Here is a 25,789-nt window from a genome sequence, read left to right as displayed (position 1 = left end):
TATTGCATGTTGAGGTACATCTGAGGTCATGCTCACACAACACTGTATTGAGATATTCTAAGATCCACACAGCTTGAAACACAACATGCAGAAGTCCGCAACATCCCGCTTGACGTGAGCGCAACTGATCATTGCATGTGGGTAACTCCCCTCAGACCAAGCTAAGCACAGATAATCCACTTGTTTTGAGTATCAATGTTCGAGCTGAAGCTCTCTGACAAGGTGAACCAGAATGGCTCAGAGTTGTTTGACGGTAGGTCTGGCTAATTGGCCTTGGTTTTGAAGAACTGCGCTTTTTCATACACTCCTGATCTTTGGGCACCCAGTGTGGAGGGGTGGGCAGATCAGAGGACCTGCTCCTGGGCCTGGCCATGCTGATTATAAACAGGTCCAGACAGTGGGCCATGGAGGGGCTTGTTTCTGCCAACTGCCTGCCCCTCTCCCGCGGTTAGGTTGAACCCCGAGTGACCCTGGAGAGGGAACACTCGGTGTCTATCAGTGCCCTTTAGAGAGAGCTTGGCACTGGGAATATCATTATCCTGCTCTGGGAATGCCAATACACAGTAATCCTGTTCTGGGATTATCATTAGTTGAGAATATGGTGCTGGAAAAGCACAGCAGGTCAGGCAGCATCTGAGGAGCAGAATTATTGATGTTTCAGGCATAAGGCCTCCATCAGGAATGAGGCTTGTGCATTGGGGGTGGGTGGGGGAGAGGAGGGGTGAGAGATAAATGGGAGGGGGTAGGGTTGGGGGGAAGGTAGCTGAGAAAGATGAAGGTGAGGGAGAAGGTGATAGGTCGGGGGTGGGGTGAAGCGGATAGATGGGAAAAATGATGGACAGGTCAGGAGGGTGAGGCTGAGCCGGAGGCTTGGGGCTGGGATAATGAGAGATAAAATTTCTTATCCACAAATACTGCACTGGGAATACCATTATCCTGTAATAGTTCTCTGGGAATATAATTATCCATTAATACTGCACTGGGAATATTATTACACTGTAATACTGCACTGGGACTATTATTATCCACTAATACTGCACTGGGAATAATATTACACTTTAATACTGCATTGGGAGTATTATTACATTGTAACACTGCACTGGGAATATTATTACACTGTAATACTGCACTGGGACTATTATTATCCACTAATACTGCACTGGGAATAATATTACACTGCAATACTGCACTGGGACTATTATCATCCACTAATACTGCACTGGGAATATTATTACACTGTAATACTGCACTGGGACTATTATTATCCACTAATACTGCACTGGGAATATTATTACACTGTAATACTGCACTGGGACTATTATCATCCACTAATACTGCACTGGGAATATTATTACACTGCAATACTGCACTGGGACTATTATCATCCACTAATACTGCACTGGGAATATTATTACACTGCAATACTGCACTGGGACTATTATTATCCACTAATACTGCACTGGGAATATTATTACACTGCAATACTGCACTGGGACTATTATTATCCACTAATACTGCACTGGGAATATTATTACACTGCAATACTGCACTGGGACTATTATTATCCACTAATACTGCACTGGGAATATTATTACACTGCAATACTGCACTGGGACTATTATTATCCACTAATACTGCACTGGGAATATTATTACACTGTAATACTGCACTGGGACTATTATCATCCACTAATACTGCACTGGGAATATTATTACACTGCCATACTGCACTGGGACTATTATTATCAACTAATACTGCACTGGGAATATTATTACACTTTAATACTGCATTGGGAGTATTATTACATTGTAACACTGCACTGGGAATATTATTATCCACTATTACTGCACTGGGAATATTAATACACTATAATACTGCACTGGGAATATTGTTATCCACTAATACGGCACTGGGAATATTATTACACTGTAATACTGCACTGGCAAATTCCTTATCCACGAATACTGCACTGGGAATATTATTACACTGTAATGCTGCACTGGGAATATCATTATCCACTAATAATGCACCGGCAATATTGTTATCCACTAATAATGCACCGGGAATATTGTTATCCACTAATACTGTACTGGGAATGTCGTTATCCACTAATACTGCACTGGGAATATCATTATCCACTAATAATGCACCGGGAATATTGTTATCCACTAATACTGCACTGCGAATATTATTACACTGTAATACTGCACTAGGAATATCATTATGCACTATTACTGCACTGGGAATATTAATACACTGTAATACTGTACTGGGAATATAGTTATCCACAAATACTGCACTGGGAATATCGTTAACCACTAATACTGCACTGGGAATATTGTTATCCACTAATACTGCACTGGGAATATCATTATCCACTAATACTGCACTGGGAATATCGTTAACCACTAATACTGCACTGGGAATATCATTATCCACTAATACTGTACTGGGAATGTCATTATCCACTAATACTGCTCTGGGATTATGGTTATCCTGGCAGTACACTGGATGAGTGTTGCCCAGAGAATATTCTGGAAAGGATTCATGAATTCCTTAGCGATTGCACCAATGCTTCAATCTATTACATTGGTCTCTGTGTTGTCAAATTGCAACTTCTACCCTTGAGCTATGGAGCTCACAGTGGGGTCAGAGCCTGACTAATGTCATGGATTATTAACCAGAAAGTGAACTGGGAGTTTGAAACCGTTTAACAGAAGAGATGAAAATAAGACATGAGGGAGGCAGGCAACATGCAGCAGGAATGGTGAGGACAGACTGTGCTGGCAAGCAAATGTACCTCGCGGGGTGGTGGGGCTACAGGAAGCTGGAGCGAACGCAGAGCAGAAGCACAGAAAGTAGCATCAGGCCTTGTGCTGTAAATGTCACTGTAGAACTTAAACACATCAGCCAGTTTCATATATTCCTAAAGTGAGAGAGAGCAATGTATCACAAAGGGATAGAGGCAACAAGGTTAGTGCATTGGATTAGAGCCAGGGCTTACTACTTTCTCATGTATAACACAATCGATAGGGAAGAAATCTCAATCACATTTCGCTCAGGAGATAAATAAACATCACAATTGTTTATGACTGCAACTGAGAAACTCTCCGTTCCATTGGAAAACAATTAAAAATGACCCATTTAAGAAGTTTTCTGCTGAGGGAAAGCTCATTTGTCCCCTTTACTCGTCTTTTAGACACACACAGAGGATTAGTGCACGGATGATGATTCCAACCAATGATGACATCATGATTGCTCGTCAGCCAATAACAAGAATGCCCTTACATAACACCTTTATCATAGTCAAACATTCCAAGGAGTTCCACAGGAATCTGATCAGATTAAATGTGACACTGTGCCATAGAAGGAGATTTTAAGGCAAATGGACCTGATTAATGTGTTGGCTTTAAGGAATGCCTTAAAAAAAATGAGTGGGAAAGAGAGTGGAAGGGGGAGAAGGGAGAATGAGGGAGAGACAGAGTGTGTGAAGGGGATCTGGAATCAGCGAAGGGGAGATGGAGACATTGAGGGGGAGGCAGAGAGTGTGAAGGAGAGATGGACAGCGTGAGGGAGAGACAGAGAGAGCAAAGGGGAAATGGAGAGATTGAGGGGGAGACAGAGAGCATGAGGAGAGATAGAGAGAGTGAGGGAGAGACAGAGAGAGTGAAGGGGAGTTGGAAACAGCAAAGAGGAGATGGAGAGAATGAGAATGAAGGGGAGACAGAGCACGTCAGGAAGAGAGCAAGGAGAAGATGGAAAGAGCAAGGGTAGATGGAGAGCGCAAGGGGTAGAAAGAATGTAAGGGGGAGAGCAAGGAGGAGATTGGCGGAAAGAGAGAGAGGGAGAGATCAGGCTGTTTATGGAGGACATTCCCAAGCATGAGGTTGAAGTAGTGAAAAGATCTGGACACCCACAGTGGAGTGATTACAATGAGGGATGCTCAAGAGGCCAGAATTGGACTAGCACAGAGATCATAGAAGGTTGTGGGAATACAGGAGGTTAGCGAGATATCGAGGGAAGGAATTTGAAAACTAGGATAGGAGTTTTAAAATGAAGGTATAACCTCTTCTAACTGGGCCTGCTTCATGTGAATGGGGACAGTGGGACAATATGATTACAGTGAGGAAGGTTCAAACAGCTGGTGAGCAGTTCCCATTTAGATATTGCTCGACCAGGCTGCCTTCCCGAAGCATTCCAGCCTGAAATGGGTGGATTTTTATTGGGCGATGGTATTGAGGGAAGGTGCGGGTAGATCAGCGAGTGGCAAAGAAGGGTTGAGGGACTGAATGGCCTCCTCCTGTTGCTATGAAACTTTTGATAATAACATCCTTTCTTTTGCTGCCAGTGTCTCAAGCTGAGTGTGTAACACAACAGGCAATGCTCATGCCTTTCATTTCCCTGTCCATCACTATTTTCAATCAACCCCCAAAATAACAAAACAATCACGACTTGTTTCTATAATGAATGTAATTTTCTGAAACATCATACTATTAAAGCTTTGTTAATGTCTTTACTCATTCTCCCACTGCCTTCAATCAAAATCAAATCCCTTTTAATGAACAGCTGCTGACCAGATACACCACTACAGAGCTCTCTCTCACTCCCATATTATTTCTTTCTCTCTCCCTCTCTCTCTCACTCATTCTCCATCTCTCCTTTCTGCTCTCTGTCTCATACATTCATTCATCCCCCTTTTTCTTTCTTTCACTCATTCCATCCCATGTTATGATTTGGAGATGCCGGTGTTGGACTGGGCTGTACAAAGTTAAAAATCACACAACACCAGGTTATAGTCCAACAGGTTTAACTGGAAGCACTAGCTTTCGGAGCGACGCTCCTTCATCAGGTGGTTGTGGACGATACAATTGTAAGGCACAGAATTTATAGCAAACATTTGCTATAACTTGTGGTGTTGTGTGATTTTTAACTTTGTACATCCCATGTCACTTTCTCTTTTTTTCCAGTATTACTCTGTCACTGATGCCAGAGCCTGAAAATTAAAGCTGGTTAGGACATGGACTATAGAGCAACACAGCACAGGCACAGGCCCTTCGGCCCACAATGTGGTGCTGAACATGACGCCAAATGAAACTAATCCCTTCTGCCTGCCCTTGGTACACATCCCTCCATTCCTTGCTTATTCATGTGCTTATCTAAAAGCCCCTTAAATACCCCTATCATATTTCCCTCTCCCAGCACCCCTAGCAATGTGTTCCAAACTCCTACCCCTCTTTATGGAAAAAAAACCTGCCCATCTCATCTCCTTCCAACTTGCCCCCTCTCACCTTAAAATGTATGCCCCCTAGTATTAGACATTCCAACTCTGGAAAAATGATTCTGACTGTCAATCCTATCTATGCATCCCATTATTTTATAGACTTCTCTCTCCTGTGTCTGAGTGGGTTTCCTCTGGGTGCTCCGGTTTCCTCCCACTGTCCCAAGGTGTGCAGGTCAGGTGAATTACTAGAGCGTTCAGGGATGTCGAGGTTAGGTGCATTGGTCAGGGGTAAATATAGGATAATTGGGTAGGGGACTGCGTCTGGGTGGGTTACTCTTCGGAAGGTTGGTGTGGACTTGTTGGGCAGAAGGGCCTATTTCCACTCTGTAGGGATTCTACGATTCTATGAAGTCTCCCCTTAGCCTCAGCTGTCCAAAGAAAACAACTCAAGTTTTTGCAGCCCTTTCTTATAGCTCATACCCTCTCATTCAGACAGCATCCTGGTAAACCTCTTCTGCACCCTCTAGAATTGAATGCAATACTCTGTAAGTGTGGTCTAACCAAAGTCTTATAAAGCTGCAATATAACTCTTGTACTCAGTGCCTCAACCTATAAAGGCAAGCATGCCATACACTTTCTTTACCACCCTTTCCACTTAATTGGCCACTTTCAGGGAGCTATGGACTTGAATCCCAAGATTACTCTGTACATCAGTGCTGTTCAGGGTCCTGACATTAACTATGCATTTTCTTAACACCTGATCTCCCAAAGTGCAACACCTCACACATAGCAGGATTAAACTTCATCTGCAATTTCTTCACCCACAACTGCAACTAGTCTATATTAGATTAGATTAGATAACAGTGTGGAAACAGGCCCTTCAGCCCAACAAGTCCACACCGACCCGCCGAAGCGCAACCCACCCATACCCCTACATTTACCCCTTACCTAACACTACGGGCAATTTAGCCTGGCCAATTCACCTGACCTGCACATCGTTGGACTGTGGGAGGAAACCCGGAGGAAACCCACGCAGACACGGGGAGAATGTGTAAACTCCACACAGTCATTCGCCTGAGGCGGGAATTGAACCCGGGTCTCTGGCGCTGTGAGGCAGCAGTGCTAACTACTGTGCCACCGTGCCGCCCACATATTCCATTGTGTCCTTTGATAAACTTCTACACTGTCCACAACTCTGCTGACCTTTGTGTCATCTGCAAACTTACACCTGTCTCCATTTTCATCCAACTCATTTTTAGATATCATAACAGCAGAGGTCCCAGTCCAGATCCCTGTGAAACACCACCAGTCAAGGACCTCCAACCAGAAAAACACTCTCTACTATTACCTCTGCCTTCTATGAGCAAACCAATTCTGAATCCACACGGCCAAGTCACCATGGATCCCATGTGCATCTTAATCTTCTGGATGAGCCTATCACGAGGGAGCTTATCGAAAGCCTTACTAAATTCCATGTAGACAATATCCACCACCCCACCATTACAGATCACCTTCTTCACCTCAAAAAATTCAATCAGGTTAGTAAGACGTGACCTCCCCCGCACAAAGCCACGCTGACTATCCCTAATTAGGCCATGCTTTTCCAAATGCACGTAAATCCTATCCCTAAAAATTCTCTCCAATAGCTTCCCATCCACCATTATGAGACTCACTGGTCTATAGTTTCCTTGATTATCCCTATTTCAATTCTTGGAATAATCCATATTTCCTTCCTTATTATGATGTGGTTTAAAGATGCAGCCATTTTGCATCATTATCTTAATGACCATTTTTTCTGGTTATCCAACAACAAGATCCTACTTTTCACCAGCACTTTCAAACCCCTTGACGTCTATAAGCTTGAAGGACAAGGACAGCAGACACATGAGAACATCATCATCCAAAAATTCCATTCCAAGCCACTCACCATCTTGACTTGGAAATATATCGCCATTCCTTCACTGTCGCTGGGTCAAAATCCTGGAATTCCCTCTCGAAGGGCATTGTGGGTCAACCCACAGCACATGGACTGCAGCAGTTCAAAAAATTCAACCCCCCTTTCTCTCCATGCAAGCCTGGCCCGTGCAACCCACATCTCAAGGAGTGTGGCTGTTGACATTTCATTATTAACATTGGTTTATAAATACTTTCCAACCAACCTGCCCTGATGTGTTAACACACACAGCTCTAGAGGTGATGGAACCTGAACCTGTGTCTCCTGGTTCTGAGGCAAAGACACTACCACTGCACCAAAAAAGTCCCTAACATTATTGGTCAGTGCACTGAGTATTAGAATTGGGAGTTATAGTCCAAAAGGTTTATTTGGAAGCCTTAGCCTTCGGAGCACTGCTCCTTCATCAAGTGGTTGTGGCGGATGAAGGATCACCTGATGAAGGAGCAGTGTTCCAAAAGCTAGTCATAGAGTCATGGAGATGGAAACAGACCCTTCGGTCCAACCCGTCCATGCCGACCAGATATCCCAACCCAATCTAGTCCCACCTGCCAGCTAGTGCTTCCAAATAAACCTGTTGGACTATAACCTGGTGTTGTGTGATTTTTAACTTGGCATCACCACGACACCACCAGCTCTCCATAAAAAGACTTGACAGTTCAGAGGTAAGAAAGCATTTCTTCATCAATAAGGAGCAGAGATTGGGGTGTACAATAAATACAGGCTGAATCAATGAACATACAAAAAAACCAGAATAATCTTCATCTAAAACATTAGAGAGTGGGTCAATGGAAGATGTAAGAACTGAGATTGAGAGATCTAGTTAAACAGGAGTATTAAATGGGTGGTTAGAATTATGATATTCATTGTCATTCATTCAGGGATGGAACTGGTTTTAGGGGCTGAATGGCCTCTTTAATGACCTCATCAATGGCAGAAGATGAAACTATAATAAGTACAGAATGAAATCAAGGGAAACGAAATACAATGATAAACCGTGCTGGTGGTTTGTTGGGAGGATGGTTCAGGCAGGATTGCCAAGACCATCCGACACAAGAATAAAGCAATAGACGGATGTGATTGGAGACAGAACAAATGTCTAAGCCCAGGCCTCAGCATCCGTGGCTGAATGGGGAATAAAAGATCAGTCAGCGTTCCAAGGCCCAGGCACTGAGCTTTGCCGGAAAATGCAGGTGTGCGGACAATGGGGCCAGATGCGATAGTCTCACTGCTCATTTACTGGGTCAACATCCGGAATGACCCAGCAAGAATAGCCAACTTGGCAAGGACAGTCACATCTCAGGGGAACTGTATTCTTCCACAGGGTCAGCAGTTTCAAGAAAAGAGGAAATTGGGAAAAGCAGCAAAAACTAAATCTGGTAACTATTTCCTGAGTGAGTGTTCGGAGAGTTTATATTTCACAGTGTCAAATAATTATCTTCCTTACAGCTGAGAGGACACAGCATCAGGGAGAGCGGGAATGGACTGGGAGGCTTCTCTCTCGAAAAGAGAAGACTAAGGGATGAAGTGAAAAAAGTTGCTAATGTTCTCATTGGAGCAAAGAAGGATGAGAGGTGACTTAATAGAAGTGTACAAGATGATGAGAAGCAGAGATAGAGTGGATAGCTAGTGACTTTTTCCCAGGGTGGATATGGCTATCATGAGGAGGCATACTTTTTAAGATGACTGGAGGAAGGTTTAGGGGAGATGTCAGAGGTAGGTTCTTCACTCAGAGAGTGGTGGGTGTGTGGAATGCGCAGCCAGCAGTGGGAGTAGAGTCACATACATTAGGGACAATTAAGTGACTCTTGAATAGTCACATGGAAGATAGTAAAATGAAGGGTGTGTAGTTTAGTTTGATCTTAGAGTAGGAGAAAAGGTCAGCATAACATCAAGAGCCAAAGGGGCTGTACTGTGCTTACTGGTCTACATTCCATGTTCTATGTTACAAAGAGGAATGAAAGGGTAGTCGGTGAGAAATGTTTCCATTGTGGGGTCATTAACATAAAAGGTTGTTCATAAATTCAAAAGGGTATCAGGAACAATGTCTGTATCTGGGTAGGTATGGATCTCACTCCCTCAGGGAGTGCTTGAAATGAAGAGTGGGAATGTTTTTAGCAGGGAGTTGGATAAACATGACAGAATGCAGAGAGGCATGTGACAGTGGGGTGTGAACAGGAAGTTCATGTGTAGCACAAACACTGACACGGATCAAACAGACCTAGTGGTCTATTTCTATATCTGGAAATTGGATATAACAATAAATAACATTCAAATGCAAAATGTGCTTCAATTATCCAATTGAGATCTTTGATTATTACTTTACCAACACCACTTTAACATTAAGATCAACCCTTAACGCAAGCCAGTGAGATCTGTCATATTGTACTTAATGTCTCAAGTGTGTTCCTATTCTTCTGCTCTGAGACACTGCAATATGAAGTCAAAGTAGCTCTACAAGAAAAGTTTGCACTTCTATAGCACCTATGGCACCATAAAATGCCCAAAGGCACTTCCCAGGATTGTTCTCAAAACAGGATTTAACACCAAGCCACATCAGGGAGTAACATGACAGATGATTGAAAGTCTGGTCAAAGAGGTGGAAAGAGAAATCGAGGAGTTTACGAAGGGTCCAAGGAGCTGAAGGCTGGTGTAGCAGTGAAAATTGGGGATGAGCAAGAGGGCAGGATTGTGAGGCTGCAGGAGGTCATAAATATGGGGTGAGAGTGGGAGGCAGGTGTGTAAAAGGCACTGGTGCGACTGAAATCCACAGGTACAAATTTTAAAAATCAACGTGTTGCCACAGAAGATGCCAGGAATGGTCAGTGAACACGAAGGGGTAGTAGGGAAAATGATTGGTTGTAAGGACTGGATATGGGTAATAGAGTCTTCAATGGAAACGTACATAAAACTCAAACTCAATCATCACCAATATTAAAAAGAGTAAGAAAGTTAAACAAGGTTAATTAAGAAATTGCAGCTAAGACTAAATTTCTTATGTATCTAGAACTAGATCATCAAAAATGCATTTACTCAAACTTCCATCAGGTTGCCACCTCTTCAGGAATGTTCAGGGGAGTCTCCAACCATTAAAGATGAATTTCTAGGATATTGCTGAGAACTAAAAACCATTGGTTTATGGAAAAGGAAGTGTTATTTATTAAACTGGAACATTTGATAGGTTTTTCAATGAAGCACAGAGGCTATGGTGCCGGGGGGGACAGGTGCAACTTACTGGAACAAATCATGAGATGACTGACAGGAATATGCCCAACCAGGAGCTGGCAACCTGAATCTGGGATTGTGATTGAAAATCAGAAACATGCCTCAAACACTATCCAGTCCTTAATGCAGTGAGTCTAGCAGCGAGGATCAGAGGGCGTTTTTAATAAAAATAAACAAGTAGCATGCAGAAAGTGTTAGTTACCTCCTGGATCTTGGAGTACGCTGGGATGGAAGGAGAGGGGAATAGAGAAGCTGCCTTTCCTGGGAGGTAATGCTGGGGGTTAGGCTCCTCTAATATGTCGCTAGGCTCTGTGATGTGAAGCATTTCCTGTTCAAAGGGCAAAGGTTGAAGTAGCATAGCGATGAATGATAATAGCATGCAAATACCAAGCTTAATTCAAACTATTCTTGTGAAGGATTCTCAAAGTTTAATTAACTCTAGTGTTAGTTCACTGTTTCAATGCTAACACCAATGGTCATTTCTCCCTCCCCCTCCTCAAAGATGGTCACTCACACTTGGTTCTGTTTCTCTGTGCACTGCTGGCCCATCTGTCCCATCTCTACCCTTACTTTGCGAATATCTTTGACCACTAAAAGACCGCATACTCATAGAATCCCTACAGTGTGGAAGCAAGCCATTCAGCCCATCAAGTTCACACCAACTCTGTCTCTGTAACTTGCATTCCCCATGGCTAATCCACCTGACCTCCACATCTTTGGACTGAGAGAGGAAACCGGAGCACCCGGAGGAAACCCACGCAGACACGGGGAGAATGTGCGAACTCCACACAGACAGTCACCTGAGGCTGGAATCGAACCTGGGACCCTGTGAGGCAGTAGTGCTAACCACTGAGCCACTGTGTCACCCTTCCCCACTTCAGAATGATCAATTCTGGTAGAGAGAAGAGAGGAGGAAAAAGCAGAAGTCAGGAAGGTGATGGAATACTCCACACTTGCCTGGATATGGTGCAGCTCCAATAACACTCAGGAAGCTCGACATCATCAAGGACAAAGCAACTCCCGTTGGATTAGCATCACATCGACCAACATTTAATCATTCATTCCCTCTACCACTGACTTCACAGTAACAGCAGTGTGCGCCATTTACAATATACACCACAGCATCTCACCAAAGATCCTCAGGCAGCACCTTCCAAACCCATGACTACTACCATCTAGAAGGACAAGAATAGCAGATACATGGGAACACCATCCCTAGCAAGTTCCCCTCCAAGGGGCAATTAGTGTTGGCCTAGCTAGTTATACTTTCACCCTGTGAAAGAAAAGATTGGAGAGTGGGATGGAGAGGAAGGGGAACAGGAATGAAAGAGAGGAATATTGAAGATCAAGAGAGATGGATGAAAGAAGCAAAATAGAGGAGGAAGGGAGGGCTGGAATGGATAGAGAGAGAGAAGGGGAAGGATAGTGGGAGAAGGATTGATAGAGGGTGAGGGGAGGAAATGGAGCAAAAGGGTTGGAATGGTGAAATGTTTCCAAGTCAGGATAGTGAGTGCCTTGGAGGCGAATGTACAAGTGGCCATGGGCCCATGTATCTGCTGCTCTCTTCCTTCTACATGGAAGTGGTTGTGGGTTTGGAAGGTGCTGAGGGTCTTTGGTGAATTTCTGCAGTACACCTTGCAGTTAGTACACACTGAGAGTCGCTAGTGGAGGGAGTGGATACTTGTGGATGCTTTGCCAATCCTCCTTCATTCAAAACAGATGGAGGGGCAGGTAGTATTTAGTAAGTGGGGAGGCTGCAGGAGGATTTGGACAGGCTAGCAGACTGGGCAAACAAGTGGCAAATAGAATATAATGTGGGAAAGTGTGAGGTTGTGCACTTTAGTCAGAAGAACAGAGTTGTAGACTACTTTCTAAAAGGGGGAAGGCTTCAGAAATCTGAAGCACAAAGGCACTTGGGAGTCCTCGTTCCAAGTAAGCATGCAGGTTCAGTTGACAGGAAGGCAAATGCAACATTAGCATTCATTTCAAAAGGTCTAGAACACAAAAGTAGAGATGTTCTGCTGAGACTGTCAGACAGCATTTATAATACTGTGAGCAGTTTTGGGCCCTATATCTAAGGAAGGACATGCTGGAAATGGAAGATAAGAAGGATGCATAAAGGACTTATGATTGAAACTTACAGAATACTGAGAGGTCAGGATAAAGTGAGTGTGGAGAAGATGTTTCCACTGGTAGGAGAGACTTGTACCCAAGGGCACAGCCTCAGAGTGAAGGGACAACCCTTTAGAACTGAGATGTGGAGGTGGGGAATCTGTGGAACTCAGAGGGCTATGGAGGCCAAGTCATTGACTGTCTTTAAGACTTAGATAAGATAGGTTCTTGATTAGTAAGGGGATCAAAAGTTCCAGGGAGAAGGTAGGAGAATAGGTTTGAGAAAGACATCAGCCATGATTGAATGGCAGAGCAGACATGATGGGCTGAATGGCCTCATTCTATTCCGATATATTTTGGGATAATAGTTATAGTCTTGTGATGCAATACCTGGACAGACTGTCTAATCCAGGTCCCTACCGAAGAATAAAATAGGTTTGAGCAAGCCCCGTGTTTTTTGCAGCAGTACTCAAGTTCTGTACTTCTAAATGACCGTTAAAAACATCATTAACAGAGGTTTATCAATAACAAGAACCAAAATATTTTAACTCTTTACCCAAAATAACGTGTTGCCCATGGAGCAGTGACATAAACAGTAGAGCTGCATTCAAGGGGCAGTTGGGGAAGTCTGCAGGGGGAAGAAATGGAATATTGTGCAGGTCTGTTGAGATGTACTGGAGCTGCAAAGAGGTTTAAGGAGAAGCAAGGTCAGAAATCACACAACACAAGATTTCATCCGATTAAGGGGCAGCTCTGTGAAAGCTTGTGATTTCAAATAAACCTGTTGGACTATAGCCTGGTGTTGTGTGATTTCTGACCTTGTCCACCCCAGTCCAACACCGGTACCTCCACGTTACAGAGAAGCACAAACACCAGTATAAACCAGCTAACCTGACCGGCGAGTTGCTGTGCTGTATCTATGCTGTACTGCCTAACCCCATTGCTGCTCAGCTACCTCCCGTGGATAAGGATTTGTAACATTACAGCATTTTATAGGATTCAGCCTGTCAATGGCAGTGCCAGCTCTATGAAAGAGCTACCTATTAATTTCTCTGACGGGATAATTCAAACTACACACTGTTCTAACGATTCTCATTCACTCACTTCTTAAACGTGTGTCCAGTTTTATTGTTCAACATCTGAAGCCCTGGATGAAGGATCAAATTCCTTGCCTCCATGCTATCACAGTCACTAATCCCATTCATTCACACAGAACTTTATGTCCATGGGCTACAAGGGGAAACTAAGCACTTTCATTACTTTGATGTGGATGGGCCAGTGTTGGACTGGGATGAACAAAGTCAGAAGTCACACGACTCCAGGTTACAGTCCAACAGGTTTATTTCAAATCACCCTGCTCCAAAAGCTTGTGATTTCAAATAAACCCATTGGACTATAACCTGATGTCGTGCGCCTTCTGATTTTATTACTTTGTCAAAGATCCATCGGAAGTCTTGATGATGCTTTTTGTGAAAAATATGCAGGCAACATTTGAAATTTACCACCAAGGAGTTCGGTTATAAGATCTTTATGAGCTGAAGACTCAGATCCCTTTAATTACAAAAACAGTAACGGCCTGAACGATATTTCAAGGATAATCACCTGACCAGCTGTAATTATTACTTTTTATTCTGAAGCTGTTTGTGAGCTACACTTGGTGCCATCTGCACCGGACCAGCCTTGATGGCAACAACAAACTCAATTTGCTCGATTTGGATCAGCTGACTCCAGGAAACCAAATTTAAACTGTTCTGGAGGGTATAATCTCCTCCAGGAGCACAGAAATGGGTGACAGCTCATCACTGCCCATTTTACACTGCGTCAATTTATTGACTGCCTTTGGCAACAAGGTAAAATGGGCAATCCATTGAATATTGTGTATCGCTTGGTCCAAGCAGAGGCCAGCTGTGCACCCCCGCCCCCTCCACATTCCCCTCCATGCCCATGCACACCCCAATATCTTCCTGGTTGGCATTAACACATCTGGCAATTTGCCAGCTGCCGTGAGACGCTAAAGCTGTAAATGTCACTTTCAGTCAGGCTGAAATGGATTCCAGTGGGATAAATCCGACATTTTGCAGTATCCCCATTTAACAGCGTTCCAACAAACCCACTCCCTTTGTGTTTTGGCTGTTCGCTGTCGAGTCCCAATGGCTTTTCATATTCCCACCTTCAAATGTGGTCAGACCGAAGCCTGTATACACACTGGATCATTTCAGCTGTGTGTTAGCAGCAGGGACTGCAACAGATGTTCCTCACCGAAAACCGCATATCACGCAGTCAGGATGTGAGGATTTAGGTTTGAAGAGAGACTAGATAGGCTGGGGTTGTTTGGTGGCATGGTGGCTTAGTGGTTAGCACTGCTGCCTCACAGCGTCAGGGTCCCAGGTTCGATTCCAGCCTCGGGCGATTGTCTGTGTGGAGCTTGCACATCCTCTCCGTGTCTGCGGGGGGTTTCCTCCCACAATCCAAAGATGTGCAGGTCAGGTGAATTGGCCATGCTAAATTGTCCATAGTGTTAGATGCATGAGTCAGAGGAGGGTGGGTTACTTTTCAGAGGGTCGGTGTAGACTTGTTGAGCCGAAGGGCCTCTTTCCACACTGTAGGGAATCTAATCTAATCTAATCTGAGAGTAGGCTGAGGGGAGATTTGACTGAGATATGAAATCTTCCTCTTCAAAGAGGGGTCAATAACCGGGGCAGATTTATAAGGAAAGAAGCAGGAGGTTTGGAAGGGGCTTTGAGGGTCACCTCTCTCACCCAGAAGGTGGTCAGTATTTGGATTTCACTGCCTGAACAGGTGCTAGAAGCAGGAACCTTCAAAACATTTGCATAGCATACAATGATACAGGTGAAATGCTGGGAATTGAGATTAGAACAGACAAATGCTTGATGACTGGCATGGACACGATGGGCCGAAGAGCCTCCTTCTACACTCTAAAACTCTATGATCGTCTCTGACTCTGAGCTCAACCAGAGAATGTGACAAACACCTTTTCGATTGAAAGTGATCAAGAATTTAGCAATTACATGCCAGAGGTTCCCACTGACACAGGGCGGTATGTCAAAGACAGCGATGAAGAGAGGCTGTTTTGACCGCGTCTGCAAACCCTCAGAGTTTCGGATGGAAACTGGGAGGTTGGGAAGGGTGAGATTTCAGTTGAAATGAATGAGGTGTGATGTAGTGTAGTGACCAGGGTAGACTTTGATCAAGCCATCCAATAAAGCAAGCATTCAGCTCTCTACAGCATTCAGAAAACCATCCCAGCAGTTCCCTTACATAACAGTTAGTCAACCTCATAAGTCATTCACAATGAGTGGGAAAATCCCTTGAGACATTTTGACTTCATGAAGTACTTTGTAAATGCACTTTTTTGCCAATATACAGATAGGAACCAGAATAATATAAAATCAGTTCACCTCCTTTAGTGCTGTCGAGCCTTTAGGAAAGGCTTTTCCTCCAGTCACCATGAAATACTGCTTTTCCAGATTGGCCAGTTTGTCTTTTTCCTGGAAAGAAGTGCATTTGCAAATTAGAAAATGCTTACCATCAAATACCACAGCCTTGAGTTTGCAATCTGGATGTTACAGTCAAAGAGCAAAGAGCATTACAGCACGGGAACAGGCCCCTCGGCCCTCCAAGCCTGCACCGATCCAGATCCTCGATCTAAATCTGTTGCCTATTTTCTAAGGATCTGTATCCCTCTGCTCTTCGCCCATTTATGTATCTGTTTAGAAATATCTTAAATGACGCTATCGTGCCCGCCTCTATCACTTCCACTGGCAACTCGTTCCAGGCACCCACCACCCTCTGTGTAAAGAACTTTCCACGCATATCTCCCCTAAACTTTTCCCATCTCACCTTGAACTCGTGACCACTAGTAACTGAGTCCCCCATTCTGGGAAAAGCTCTTTGCTATCTGCCCTGTCTGTACCTCTCATGATTTTGTAGAACTCAATCAGGACCCCCTCAACCTCTGTCTTTCTAACGTAAATAATACTAATCTTCTCAACCTGTCTTCATAGTTAGCACCCTTCACACAGGCAACATTCTAGTGAACTTCCTCTGCACCCTCTCCAAAGCATCCATATCCTTCTGGTGATGTAGCCACCAGAACTGTATGCAGCATTCCAAATGTGGCCAAACCAAAGTCCTAGCCAACTGTAATGTATCAATCACTTTTAGGGAAGCAGCGGATGAGAGGAAAAATCACGCAGCAGTGATTGTCCACAACTTGGCCAATGAAGACGATAAGACATAGGATCAGAATTAGGCCATTTGGCCCTTCAAGTCTGCATGGCCATTCAATGGGATCAAATAACATCCAATGTCAGTATATCTTTCCTTCGATCAGATGACAGAAGACCATGAGATATAGGAGCAGAATTAGGCCATTTGGCCCATTGAGTCTTCTCTGCCATTCAATCATGGCTAGTATGTTTCTTAACCCCATTCTCCTGCCTTCATTCTGTAACCCTTGATCCCCTTACTAACCAAGAACCTATCTTATCTCTGATTTGGAGATGCTGGTGTTGGACTGGGGTGTACAAAGTTAAAAATCACACAACATCAGGTTATAGTCCAACAGGTTTATTTGGAAGCATGAGCTTTCAGAGCGCTGCTCCTTCATCTGGTGGCTATGGACAGGAGCAGTGCCTCGAAAGCTAGTGCTTCCAAATAAACCTGTTGGACTATAACCTGGTGTTGTGTGATTTTTAACTATCTTATTTAAATCTTAAAGAAACTAATGACTTGGCCTCCACAGCCCTCTGCAGCAATGAGTTACATAGATTCACCACCCTCTGGCTGAAGAAATTCCTCCCCCTCTCAGTTCTAACAGGTCATTTTTTCACTGAGGCTGTGCCCTTCGGTCCTAGTCTCTCCTACGTGAGGAAACATCTTCTGCATACCCACTCTATCCAGGCCTCTCAGTATTTTGCAACTTCCAACAGATCCCTCCCTCATCCTTCCAAAGTCCATTGGGTACAGACCCAGAGTCCTCAACCGCTCCTCATGTGACAAGCCCTTCATCTCTTGGATCAGTTGTGTAAACCGCCTGTGGACCCCCTCCAAGGCCAGATACAGGGCCGAAAACTGCTCACAGTATTCCAAATGCGGTCTGACCAGAGCTTTATACAGTCTTAGTAATTCATCCCTGCTCTTATATTCTAGCCCCCTTGAAATGAATGTTAACATTGCGCTTGCCAACGGAACCTGCACATTAACTTTAAGAGAATTCTGAACTAGGACTCAAGTTCCTTTGTGCTTCAGATTTTCAAAGCTTTTTCCATTTAAAGAATAGTCTATGCCTCTGTTCTTCCCACCAAAATGCATAACCTCACATTTTCCCACATTGTATTCCATCCGCTATTTCTTTGCTCACATTCCTTGTTTATCCAAGTCTTTCTGCTGACTCCCCTCTTCCTCAACCCTATCTGTCTATCCACCTATCTTAGTGTCATCTCCAAACTCAGCGACAGTGCCCTCAGTTCTTTCATCCAGATCATTAATGCATAATGTGAACAAATGTGGTCCCAACACTGATCCCTGTGGAACTCCACTTGTCACTGTCTGCCATCCTGAAAAAGACCCCTATACCCCCACTCTCTGTCTTCTGCCAGTCAGCCAATCCTCTATCCATGCCAGTACCTTGCCCCTAACACCACGCACTCTTATCTTATTTAAAAGGCTTTCTGGAAATCCAAATACACACGTCCACTGGCTCTCCTTGCTCAATTCCTTTTCAAAGAATCCTAACAGATTTGTCAGGCATGACCTTCCCTTGACAAAGCCATGCTGACTCAGCCTGTTTTACCATGCACTTCCAAGTACTGCACAATCTTATCCTTAACAATGGACTCTAAAATATTATCAACTGCTGAGGTCAGGCTAACCAGCCTACAGTTTCCTGTCTTCTGCCTCCCTCCTTTTTTTTAAATGGGTGTTACGTTAGCCATTTTTCAATTTTCAGGACTCTCCCTGACTCCATAAATTCCTGAAAGATCACCACCAATAGCTCGACAATCTCCTCAGCCGTGTCCTTTGGAACTCTGGGCTGTATTCCATTGAGCCCAGGTGAGTTATTCACTTTCAGATTTTTTAGCTTCCCCATTACCTTCTCCTTAGTGATTGCCACTGTACTCACCTCTGCGCCCCCCCCCCCCCCCCCCAGTGTGCTGTTGGTATCTTCCACTGTAAAAACTGATATAAAGTTCCTATTCAGTTTCTTTATTCCTACTTCCTATGTTATTAATCCCACTTTATCACTACTTCTCCAGCCTCGTTCTCCTGCAGTCGAATGTCCACTCTTACCTCTCTCTTAGGTATCAAAGAACTGTTCTCAGTATTCTCAATGTGATCTGACAAGTGCCTTCTATATGTTTGGTAAGACTTCATAACTTTTACACTTGATTTCCTTTGAAATAAAGGCTAACATTCCATTTGCCTTCCATCTTAAACCTCTAATTTGGATTCAAGCTTTTCATGATCCATGCACGAGGCCTTCCAAATCCTTCTCTGCGCTAGCATTTTGCAGTCTTTCCCTATTTAAATAATATTTAGCTCGCTTATTCTTCCCGCCAAAGTGCATAATCACACACTTTCCCAAACTAAATTCCGTCTGATGAGTTTTTCCCCATTCATTTCAATCTGTCTATATCCCTCTGTTAACTCCTTGTGTCCTTCCCACAACTTGCCTACCTATTTATTTTCGTATCATTGACCCATTTGGTGATATACATTCACTTACCTCCTCCAAGTCATTAATATATATTGTAAATAATTGTGGCCCCAGCACTGATCTCTTTGGCACTCCATTAAAGTTATAGGTTGCTATCCTCAAATTGCCCCATTTTCTCAACTCTGTCTTCTGTTAATTAATCAATTTCTATCCATACTGTAAGTTACTCCTCCCCAACACCATGGGATTCTCATCTAGTGAATAGGCACACAGGTGATTGGAGCAAATTTTCACACACACGATGTTTGCCACAAAGTGGGGATGAGAAACCTGACCAATGAGATACAGCTTCATGATTAAATGAGAAGAGACTCGAGTTTCAAAGTGCACAACATAAACCATAGCAAGATATCGCAGCAGAGTACAACGGATAGGAGAACCTCACCCTCAGATTGACCACCTCCTGTTGGAAGTTAGGGAGGTTACACTGGGCAGGGTAAGGTTGCTCAGGGTAAGGCAGGACTACTCAGCTCAGCACCTTCCCTCTCCACCTCCTTCCCTTCCACCCTACCTGTGAGACAGGTAGAAACTTACTACGATAGTGCGATGATGCCAAAATAAGCCATTTGGCCCAACATGCCTGTGCTGGCTCTTTTGAAAGAGCTTTCCCATTCGTCTCACTCCCTTGGTCTCTCATCAGAGCTCATTCAATTGTTGATTCATTGCCGAGGCATTGATGAAATTGGAATTGGGTCTCCCAGTCTATGGGCAGAGGAGATAGCACTCAAAGAAGGTAACAGCAGCCAGCTGAACTGGAACCTGCTTTGTACAGTGTGTATGTTACTCACTGCTTTATACAGTGCGTATGTTACTCACTGCTTTATACAGTGTGTGTGTTACTCACTGCTTTATACAGTGCGTATGTTACTCACTGCTTTATAAAGTGTGTATGTTGAAAATGTGTTGCTGGAAAAGCGCAGCAGGTCAGGCAGCACCCAGGGAACAGGAGAATCGACGTTTCAGGCATAAGCCCTTCTTCTTCTATACAGTGTGTATGTTACTCACTGCTTTGTTCAGTGTGTATGTTACTCACTGCTTTGTTCAGTGCGTATATTACTCACTGCCTTATACAGTGTGTATGTTACTCACTGCTTTATACAGTGTGTATGTTACTCACTGCTTTATACAGTGTGCATGTTACTCACTGCTTTATACAGTGTGTATGTTACTCACTGCTTTATACAGTGTGTATGTTACTCACTGCTTTATACAGTGTGTATGTTACTCACTGCTTTATACAGTGCGTATGTTACTCACTGCTTTATACTGTGCGTATGTTACTCACTGCTTTATACAGTGCGTATGTTACTCACTGCTTTATATAGTGTGTATGTTACTCACTGCTTTATACAGTGCGTATGTTACTCACTGCTTTATACAGTGTGTATGTTACTCACTGCTTTATACAGTGTGTATGTTACTCACTGCTTTATACAGTGCGTATGTTACTCACTGCTTTATACAGTGTGTATGTTACTCACTGCTTTATTCAGTGTGTATGTTACTCACTGCTTTGTTCAGTGTGTATGTTACTCACTGCTTTATACAGTGTGTATGTTACTCACTGCTTTATACAGTGTGTATGTTACTCACTGCTTTATACAGTGTGTATGTTACTCACTGCTTTATACAGTGTGTATGTTACTCACTGCTTTGTTCAGTGTGTATGTTACTCACTGCTTTGTTCAGTGTGTATGTTACTCACTGCTTTATACAGTGTGTATGTTACTCACTGCTTTGTTCAGTGTGTATGTTACTCACTGCTTTATACAGTGTGTATGTTACTCACTGCTTTGTTCAGTGTGTATGTTACTCACTGCTTTATACAGTGTGTATGTTACTCACTGCTTTATACAGTGTGTATGTTACTCACTGCTTTGTTCAGTGTGTATGTTACTCACTGCTTTATACAGTGTGTATGTTACTCACTGCTTTATACAGTGCGTATGTTACTCACTGCTTTATACAGTGTGTATGTTACTCACTGCTTTGTTCAGTGTGTATGTTACTCACTGCTTTATACAGTGTGCATGTTACTCACTGCTTTATACAGTGTGTATGTTACTCACTGCTTTGTTCAGTGTGTATGTTACTCACTGCTTTATACAGTGTGTATGTTACTCACTGCTTTATACAGTGTGTATGTTACTCACTGCTTTATACAGTGTGTATGTTACTCACTGCTTTGTTCAGTGTGTATGTTACTCACTGCTTTGTTCAGTGTGTATGTTACTCACTGCTTTATACAGTGTGTATGTTACTCACTGCTTTATACAGTGCGTATGTTACTCACTGCTTTATACAGTGTGTATGTTACTCACTGCTTTATACAGTGTGTATGTTACTCACTGCTTTGTTCAGTGTGTATGTTACTCACTGCTTTATACAGTGTGTATGTTACTCACTGCTTTATACAGTGCGTATGTTACTCACTGCTTTATACAGTGTGTATGTTACTCACTGCTTTGTTCAGTGTGTATGTTACTCACTGCTTTATACAGTGTGCATGTTACTCACTGCTTTATACAGTGTGCATGTTACTCACTGCTTTATACAGTGTGTATGTTACTCACTGCTTTATACAGTGTGTATGTTACTCACTGCTTTGTTCAGTGTGTATGTTACTCACTGCTTTGTTCAGTGTGTATGTTACTCACTGCTTTGTTCAGTGTGTATGTTACTCACTGCTTTATACAGTGTGTATGTTACTCACTGCTTTATACAATGCGTATGTTACTCACTGCTTTATACAGTGTGTATGTTACTCACTGCTTTGTTCAGTGTGTATGTTACTCACTGCTTTATACAGTGTGTATGTTACTCACTGCTTTATACAGTGTGTATGTTACTCACTGCTTTATACTGTGCATATGTTACTCACTGCTTTATACAGTGTGTATGTTACTCACTGCTTTATACAGTGCGTATGTTACTCACTGCTTTATTCGGTGTGTGTGTTACTCACTGCTTTATACAGTGTGTATGTTACTCACTGCTTTATACAATGTGTATGTTACTCACTGCTTTATTCGGTGTGTGTTACTCATTGCTTTATACAGTGTGTATGTTACTCACTGCTTTATACAGTGTGTATGTTACTCACTGCTTTGTTCAGTGTGTATGTTACTCACTGCTTTATACAGTGTGTATGTTACTCACTGCTTTGTTCAGTGCGTATATTACTCACTGCCTTATACAGTGTGTATGTTACTCACTGCTTTATACAGTGTGCATGTTACTCACTGCTTTATACAGTGTGTATGTTACTCACTGCTTTATACAGTGTGTATGTTACTCACTGCTTTGTTCAGTGTGTATGTTACTCACTGCTTTGTTCAGTGCGTATATTACTCACTGCCTTATACAGTGTGTATGTTACTCACTGCTTTATACAGTGTGCATGTTACTCACTGCTTTATACAGTGTGTATGTTACTCACTGCTTTATTCAGTGTGTATGTCACTCACTGCTTTATACAGTGTGTATGTTACTCACTGCTTTATACAGTGTGTATGTTACTCACTGCTTTATTCAGTGTGTGTGTTACTCACTGCTTTGTTCAGTGCGTATATTACTCACTGCCTTATACAGTGTGTATGTTACTCACTGCTTTATACAGTGTGTATGTTACTCACTGCTTTATTCAGTGTGTATGTTACTCACTGCTTTATACAGTGTGTATGTTACTCACTGCTTTATTCAGTGTGTGTGTTACTCACTGCTTTGTTCAGTGTGTATGTTACTCACTGCCTTATACAGTGTGTATGTTACTCACTGCTTTATTCAGTGTGTATGTTACTCACTGCTTTATTCAGTGTGTATGTTACTCACTGCTTTATACAGTGTGTATGTTACTCACTGCTTTATTCAGTGTGTATGTTACTCACTGCTTTATTCAGTGTGTATGTTACTCACTGCTTTATACAGTGTGCATGTTACTCACTGCTTTATTCAGTGTGTGTGTTACTCACTGCTTTGTTCAGTGTGTATGTTACTCACTGCTTTATACAGTGTGCATGTTACTCACTGCTTTATTCAGTGTGTGTGTTACTCACTGCTTTATTCAGTGTGTATGTTACTCACTGCTTTATACAGTGTGCATGTTACTCACTGCTTTATTCAGTGTGTGTGTTACTCACTGCTTTATACAGTGTGTATGTTACTCACTGCTTTATACAGTGTGTATGTTACTCACTGCTTTATACAGTGTGTATGTTACTCACTGCTTTATACAGTGTGTATGTTACTCACTGCTTTATACAGTGTGTATGTTACTCACTGCTTTATTCAGTGTGTATGTTACTCACTGCCTTATACAGTGTGTATGTTACTCACTGCTTTATTCAGTGTGTATGTTACTCACTGCCTTATACAGTGTGTATGTTACTCACTGCTTTATACAGTGTGTATGTTACTCACTGCTTTATACAGTGTGCATGTTACTCACTGCTTTGTTCAGTGTGTATGTTACTCACTGCTTTATTCAGTGTGTATGTTACTCACTGCTTTATACAGTGTGCATGTTACTCACTGCTTTGTTCAGTGTGTATGTTACTCACTGCTTTATACAGTGTGTATGTTACTCACTGCTTTATACAGTGTGTATGTTACTCACTGCTTTATTCAGTGTGTGTGTTACTCACTGCTTTATACAGTGTGTATGTTACTCACTGCTTTATTCAGTGTGTGTGTTACTCACTGCTTTGTTCAGTGTGTATGTTACTCACTGCCTTATACAGTGTGTATGTTACTCACTGCTTTATTCAGTGTGTATGTCACTCACTGCTTTATACAGTGTGTATGTTACTCACTGCTTTATACAGTGTGTATGTTACTCACTGCTTTATTCAGTGTGTGTGTTACTCACTGCTTTGTTCAGTGTGTATGTTACTCACTGCCTTATACAGTGTGTATGTTACTCACTGCTTTATTCAGTGTGTATGTTACTCACTGCTTTATTCAGTGTGTGTGTTACTCACTGCTTTGTTCAGTGTGTATATTACTCACTGCCTTATACAGTGTGTATGTCACTCACTGCTTTATACAGTGTGTATGTTACTCACTGCTTTATTCAGTGTGTGTGTTACTCACTGCCTTATACAGTGTGTATGTTACTCACTGCTTTGTTCAGTGTGTATGTTACTCACTGCTTTGTTCAGTGCGTATATTACTCACTGCCTTATACAGTGTGTATGTTACTCACTGCTTTATACAGTGTGTATGTTACTCTTCCAACACAAATTGGTTTTGTCAGACAGTGATGCAGATTAGGAAGATATAGTTAAACTTTAAACAAAAACGGATGTTAAAGTGGGAAAAGAGAAAGCCTGAGCACACTCACTGGAACACAAGGAGGCTATTCAGCCCCTTGACTCTGATGCAATGTTCAATCAGATTGTGGCTGAGCTGAATCTTAACTCTGTTCACCCACCCTATCTTACCTTTCATCTTACTCTTTATATGTAACATTTATATTGATTTATATTACCCTTGCCTAATAAAAATATATGACGCCACGTTTTCAAATTTCCTGTTAGCCCCAATCTCAGCTGCACGTTGGAGGAGTCTGTTCCAGATCTCCACTTCCCGTCTTTATGGAGAAATGTTTCCAGAGGACACCTCCCACCCTGAAACATCGTGCTGTAAATTTCAGGTTTTGCCCCTTGTTCTGGACAGAGTAAATCGTTTCTCTCTCTATTGACCCAATCAAATCCCTTCACCATTTTCAATGCAATCAGAACAGCCTTTTAGTGACTGAACCATAAGACACTGAAGCAGAAATTAGGCCATTCAACCCATCGAGTCTGTTCTGCTGTTCAATCATGGCTGATAAGCTTCTCAACTCCATTCCCCCATTTTCTACCCATAACCATTGATCCCATTGACAATCAAGAACCTATCTATCTCCGTCTTAAATATACCCAATGACCCAGCCTCCACAGAGTCATAGAGATGTACAGCATGGAAACAGACCCTTCGGTCCAACCCGTCCATGCCAACCAGATATCCCAACCCAATCTAGTCCCACCTGCCAGCACCCGGCCCATATCCCTCCAAACCATTCCTATTCATATACCCATCCAAATGCCTCTTAAATGTTGCAATTGTACCAACCTCCACCACATCCTGTGGCAGCTCATTCCATACACGTACCACCCTCTGCATGAAAAAGTTGCCCCTTAGGTCTCTTTTATATCTTTCCCCTCTCACCCTAAACCTATGCCCTCTAGTTCTGGAATCCCCGACCACAGGGAAAAGACTTTGTCTATTTACCCTATCCATGCCCCTCATAATTTTGTAAACCTCTATAAGGTCACCCCTCAGCCTCTGACGCTCCAGGGAAAACAGCCTCAGCCTGTTCAGCCTCTCCCTGTAGCTCAGATCCTCCAACCCTGGCAATATCCTTGTAAATCTTTTCTGAACCCTTTCAAGTTTCACAGCATCTTTCCAATAGGAAGGAGACCAGAATTACACGCAATATTCCAACAGTGGCCTAACCAATGTCCTGTACAGCCGCAACATGACCTCCCAACCTCTGTAC

General features: G+C 42.9%; 1 protein-coding gene across 24 annotated transcripts in view; it reads right to left on the bottom strand.

Annotated features, from left to right (window-relative positions):
* LOC122540584 (pleckstrin homology-like domain family B member 1) overlaps positions 1-25,789 on the bottom strand; it is a 413,532-nt gene that overhangs the window by 55,301 nt on the left and 332,442 nt on the right. For 16 of the 24 annotated variants that reach the window (XM_043676461.2, XM_043676462.2, XM_043676471.2 and 13 more), the window contains 3 exons: positions 15,929-16,018; positions 10,600-10,725; positions 2,801-2,926 (listed from right to left, as the gene is read on the bottom strand). In XM_043676461.2, coding sequence (XP_043532396.2) covers positions 2,801-2,926; positions 10,600-10,725; positions 15,929-16,018 — 342 coding nt within the window. The remainder of the gene's footprint in view (positions 1-2,800; positions 2,927-10,599; positions 10,726-15,928; positions 16,019-25,789) is intronic. The other 8 variants (XM_043676478.2, XM_043676482.2, XM_087976330.1 and 5 more) reach the window with 3 other exon arrangements.

Source organism: Chiloscyllium plagiosum, unplaced genomic scaffold (genome assembly GCF_037043375.1).
Source record: "Chiloscyllium plagiosum isolate Xiang-an unplaced genomic scaffold, Cpla_swu_hap1 HiC_scaffold_29, whole genome shotgun sequence".
In the NCBI taxonomy this organism is placed as follows: domain Eukaryota; kingdom Metazoa; phylum Chordata; class Chondrichthyes; order Orectolobiformes; family Hemiscylliidae; genus Chiloscyllium; species Chiloscyllium plagiosum.
Note: the sequence above shows the minus strand (reverse complement) of the source record. Positions and strands in the feature narration are given on the sequence as shown.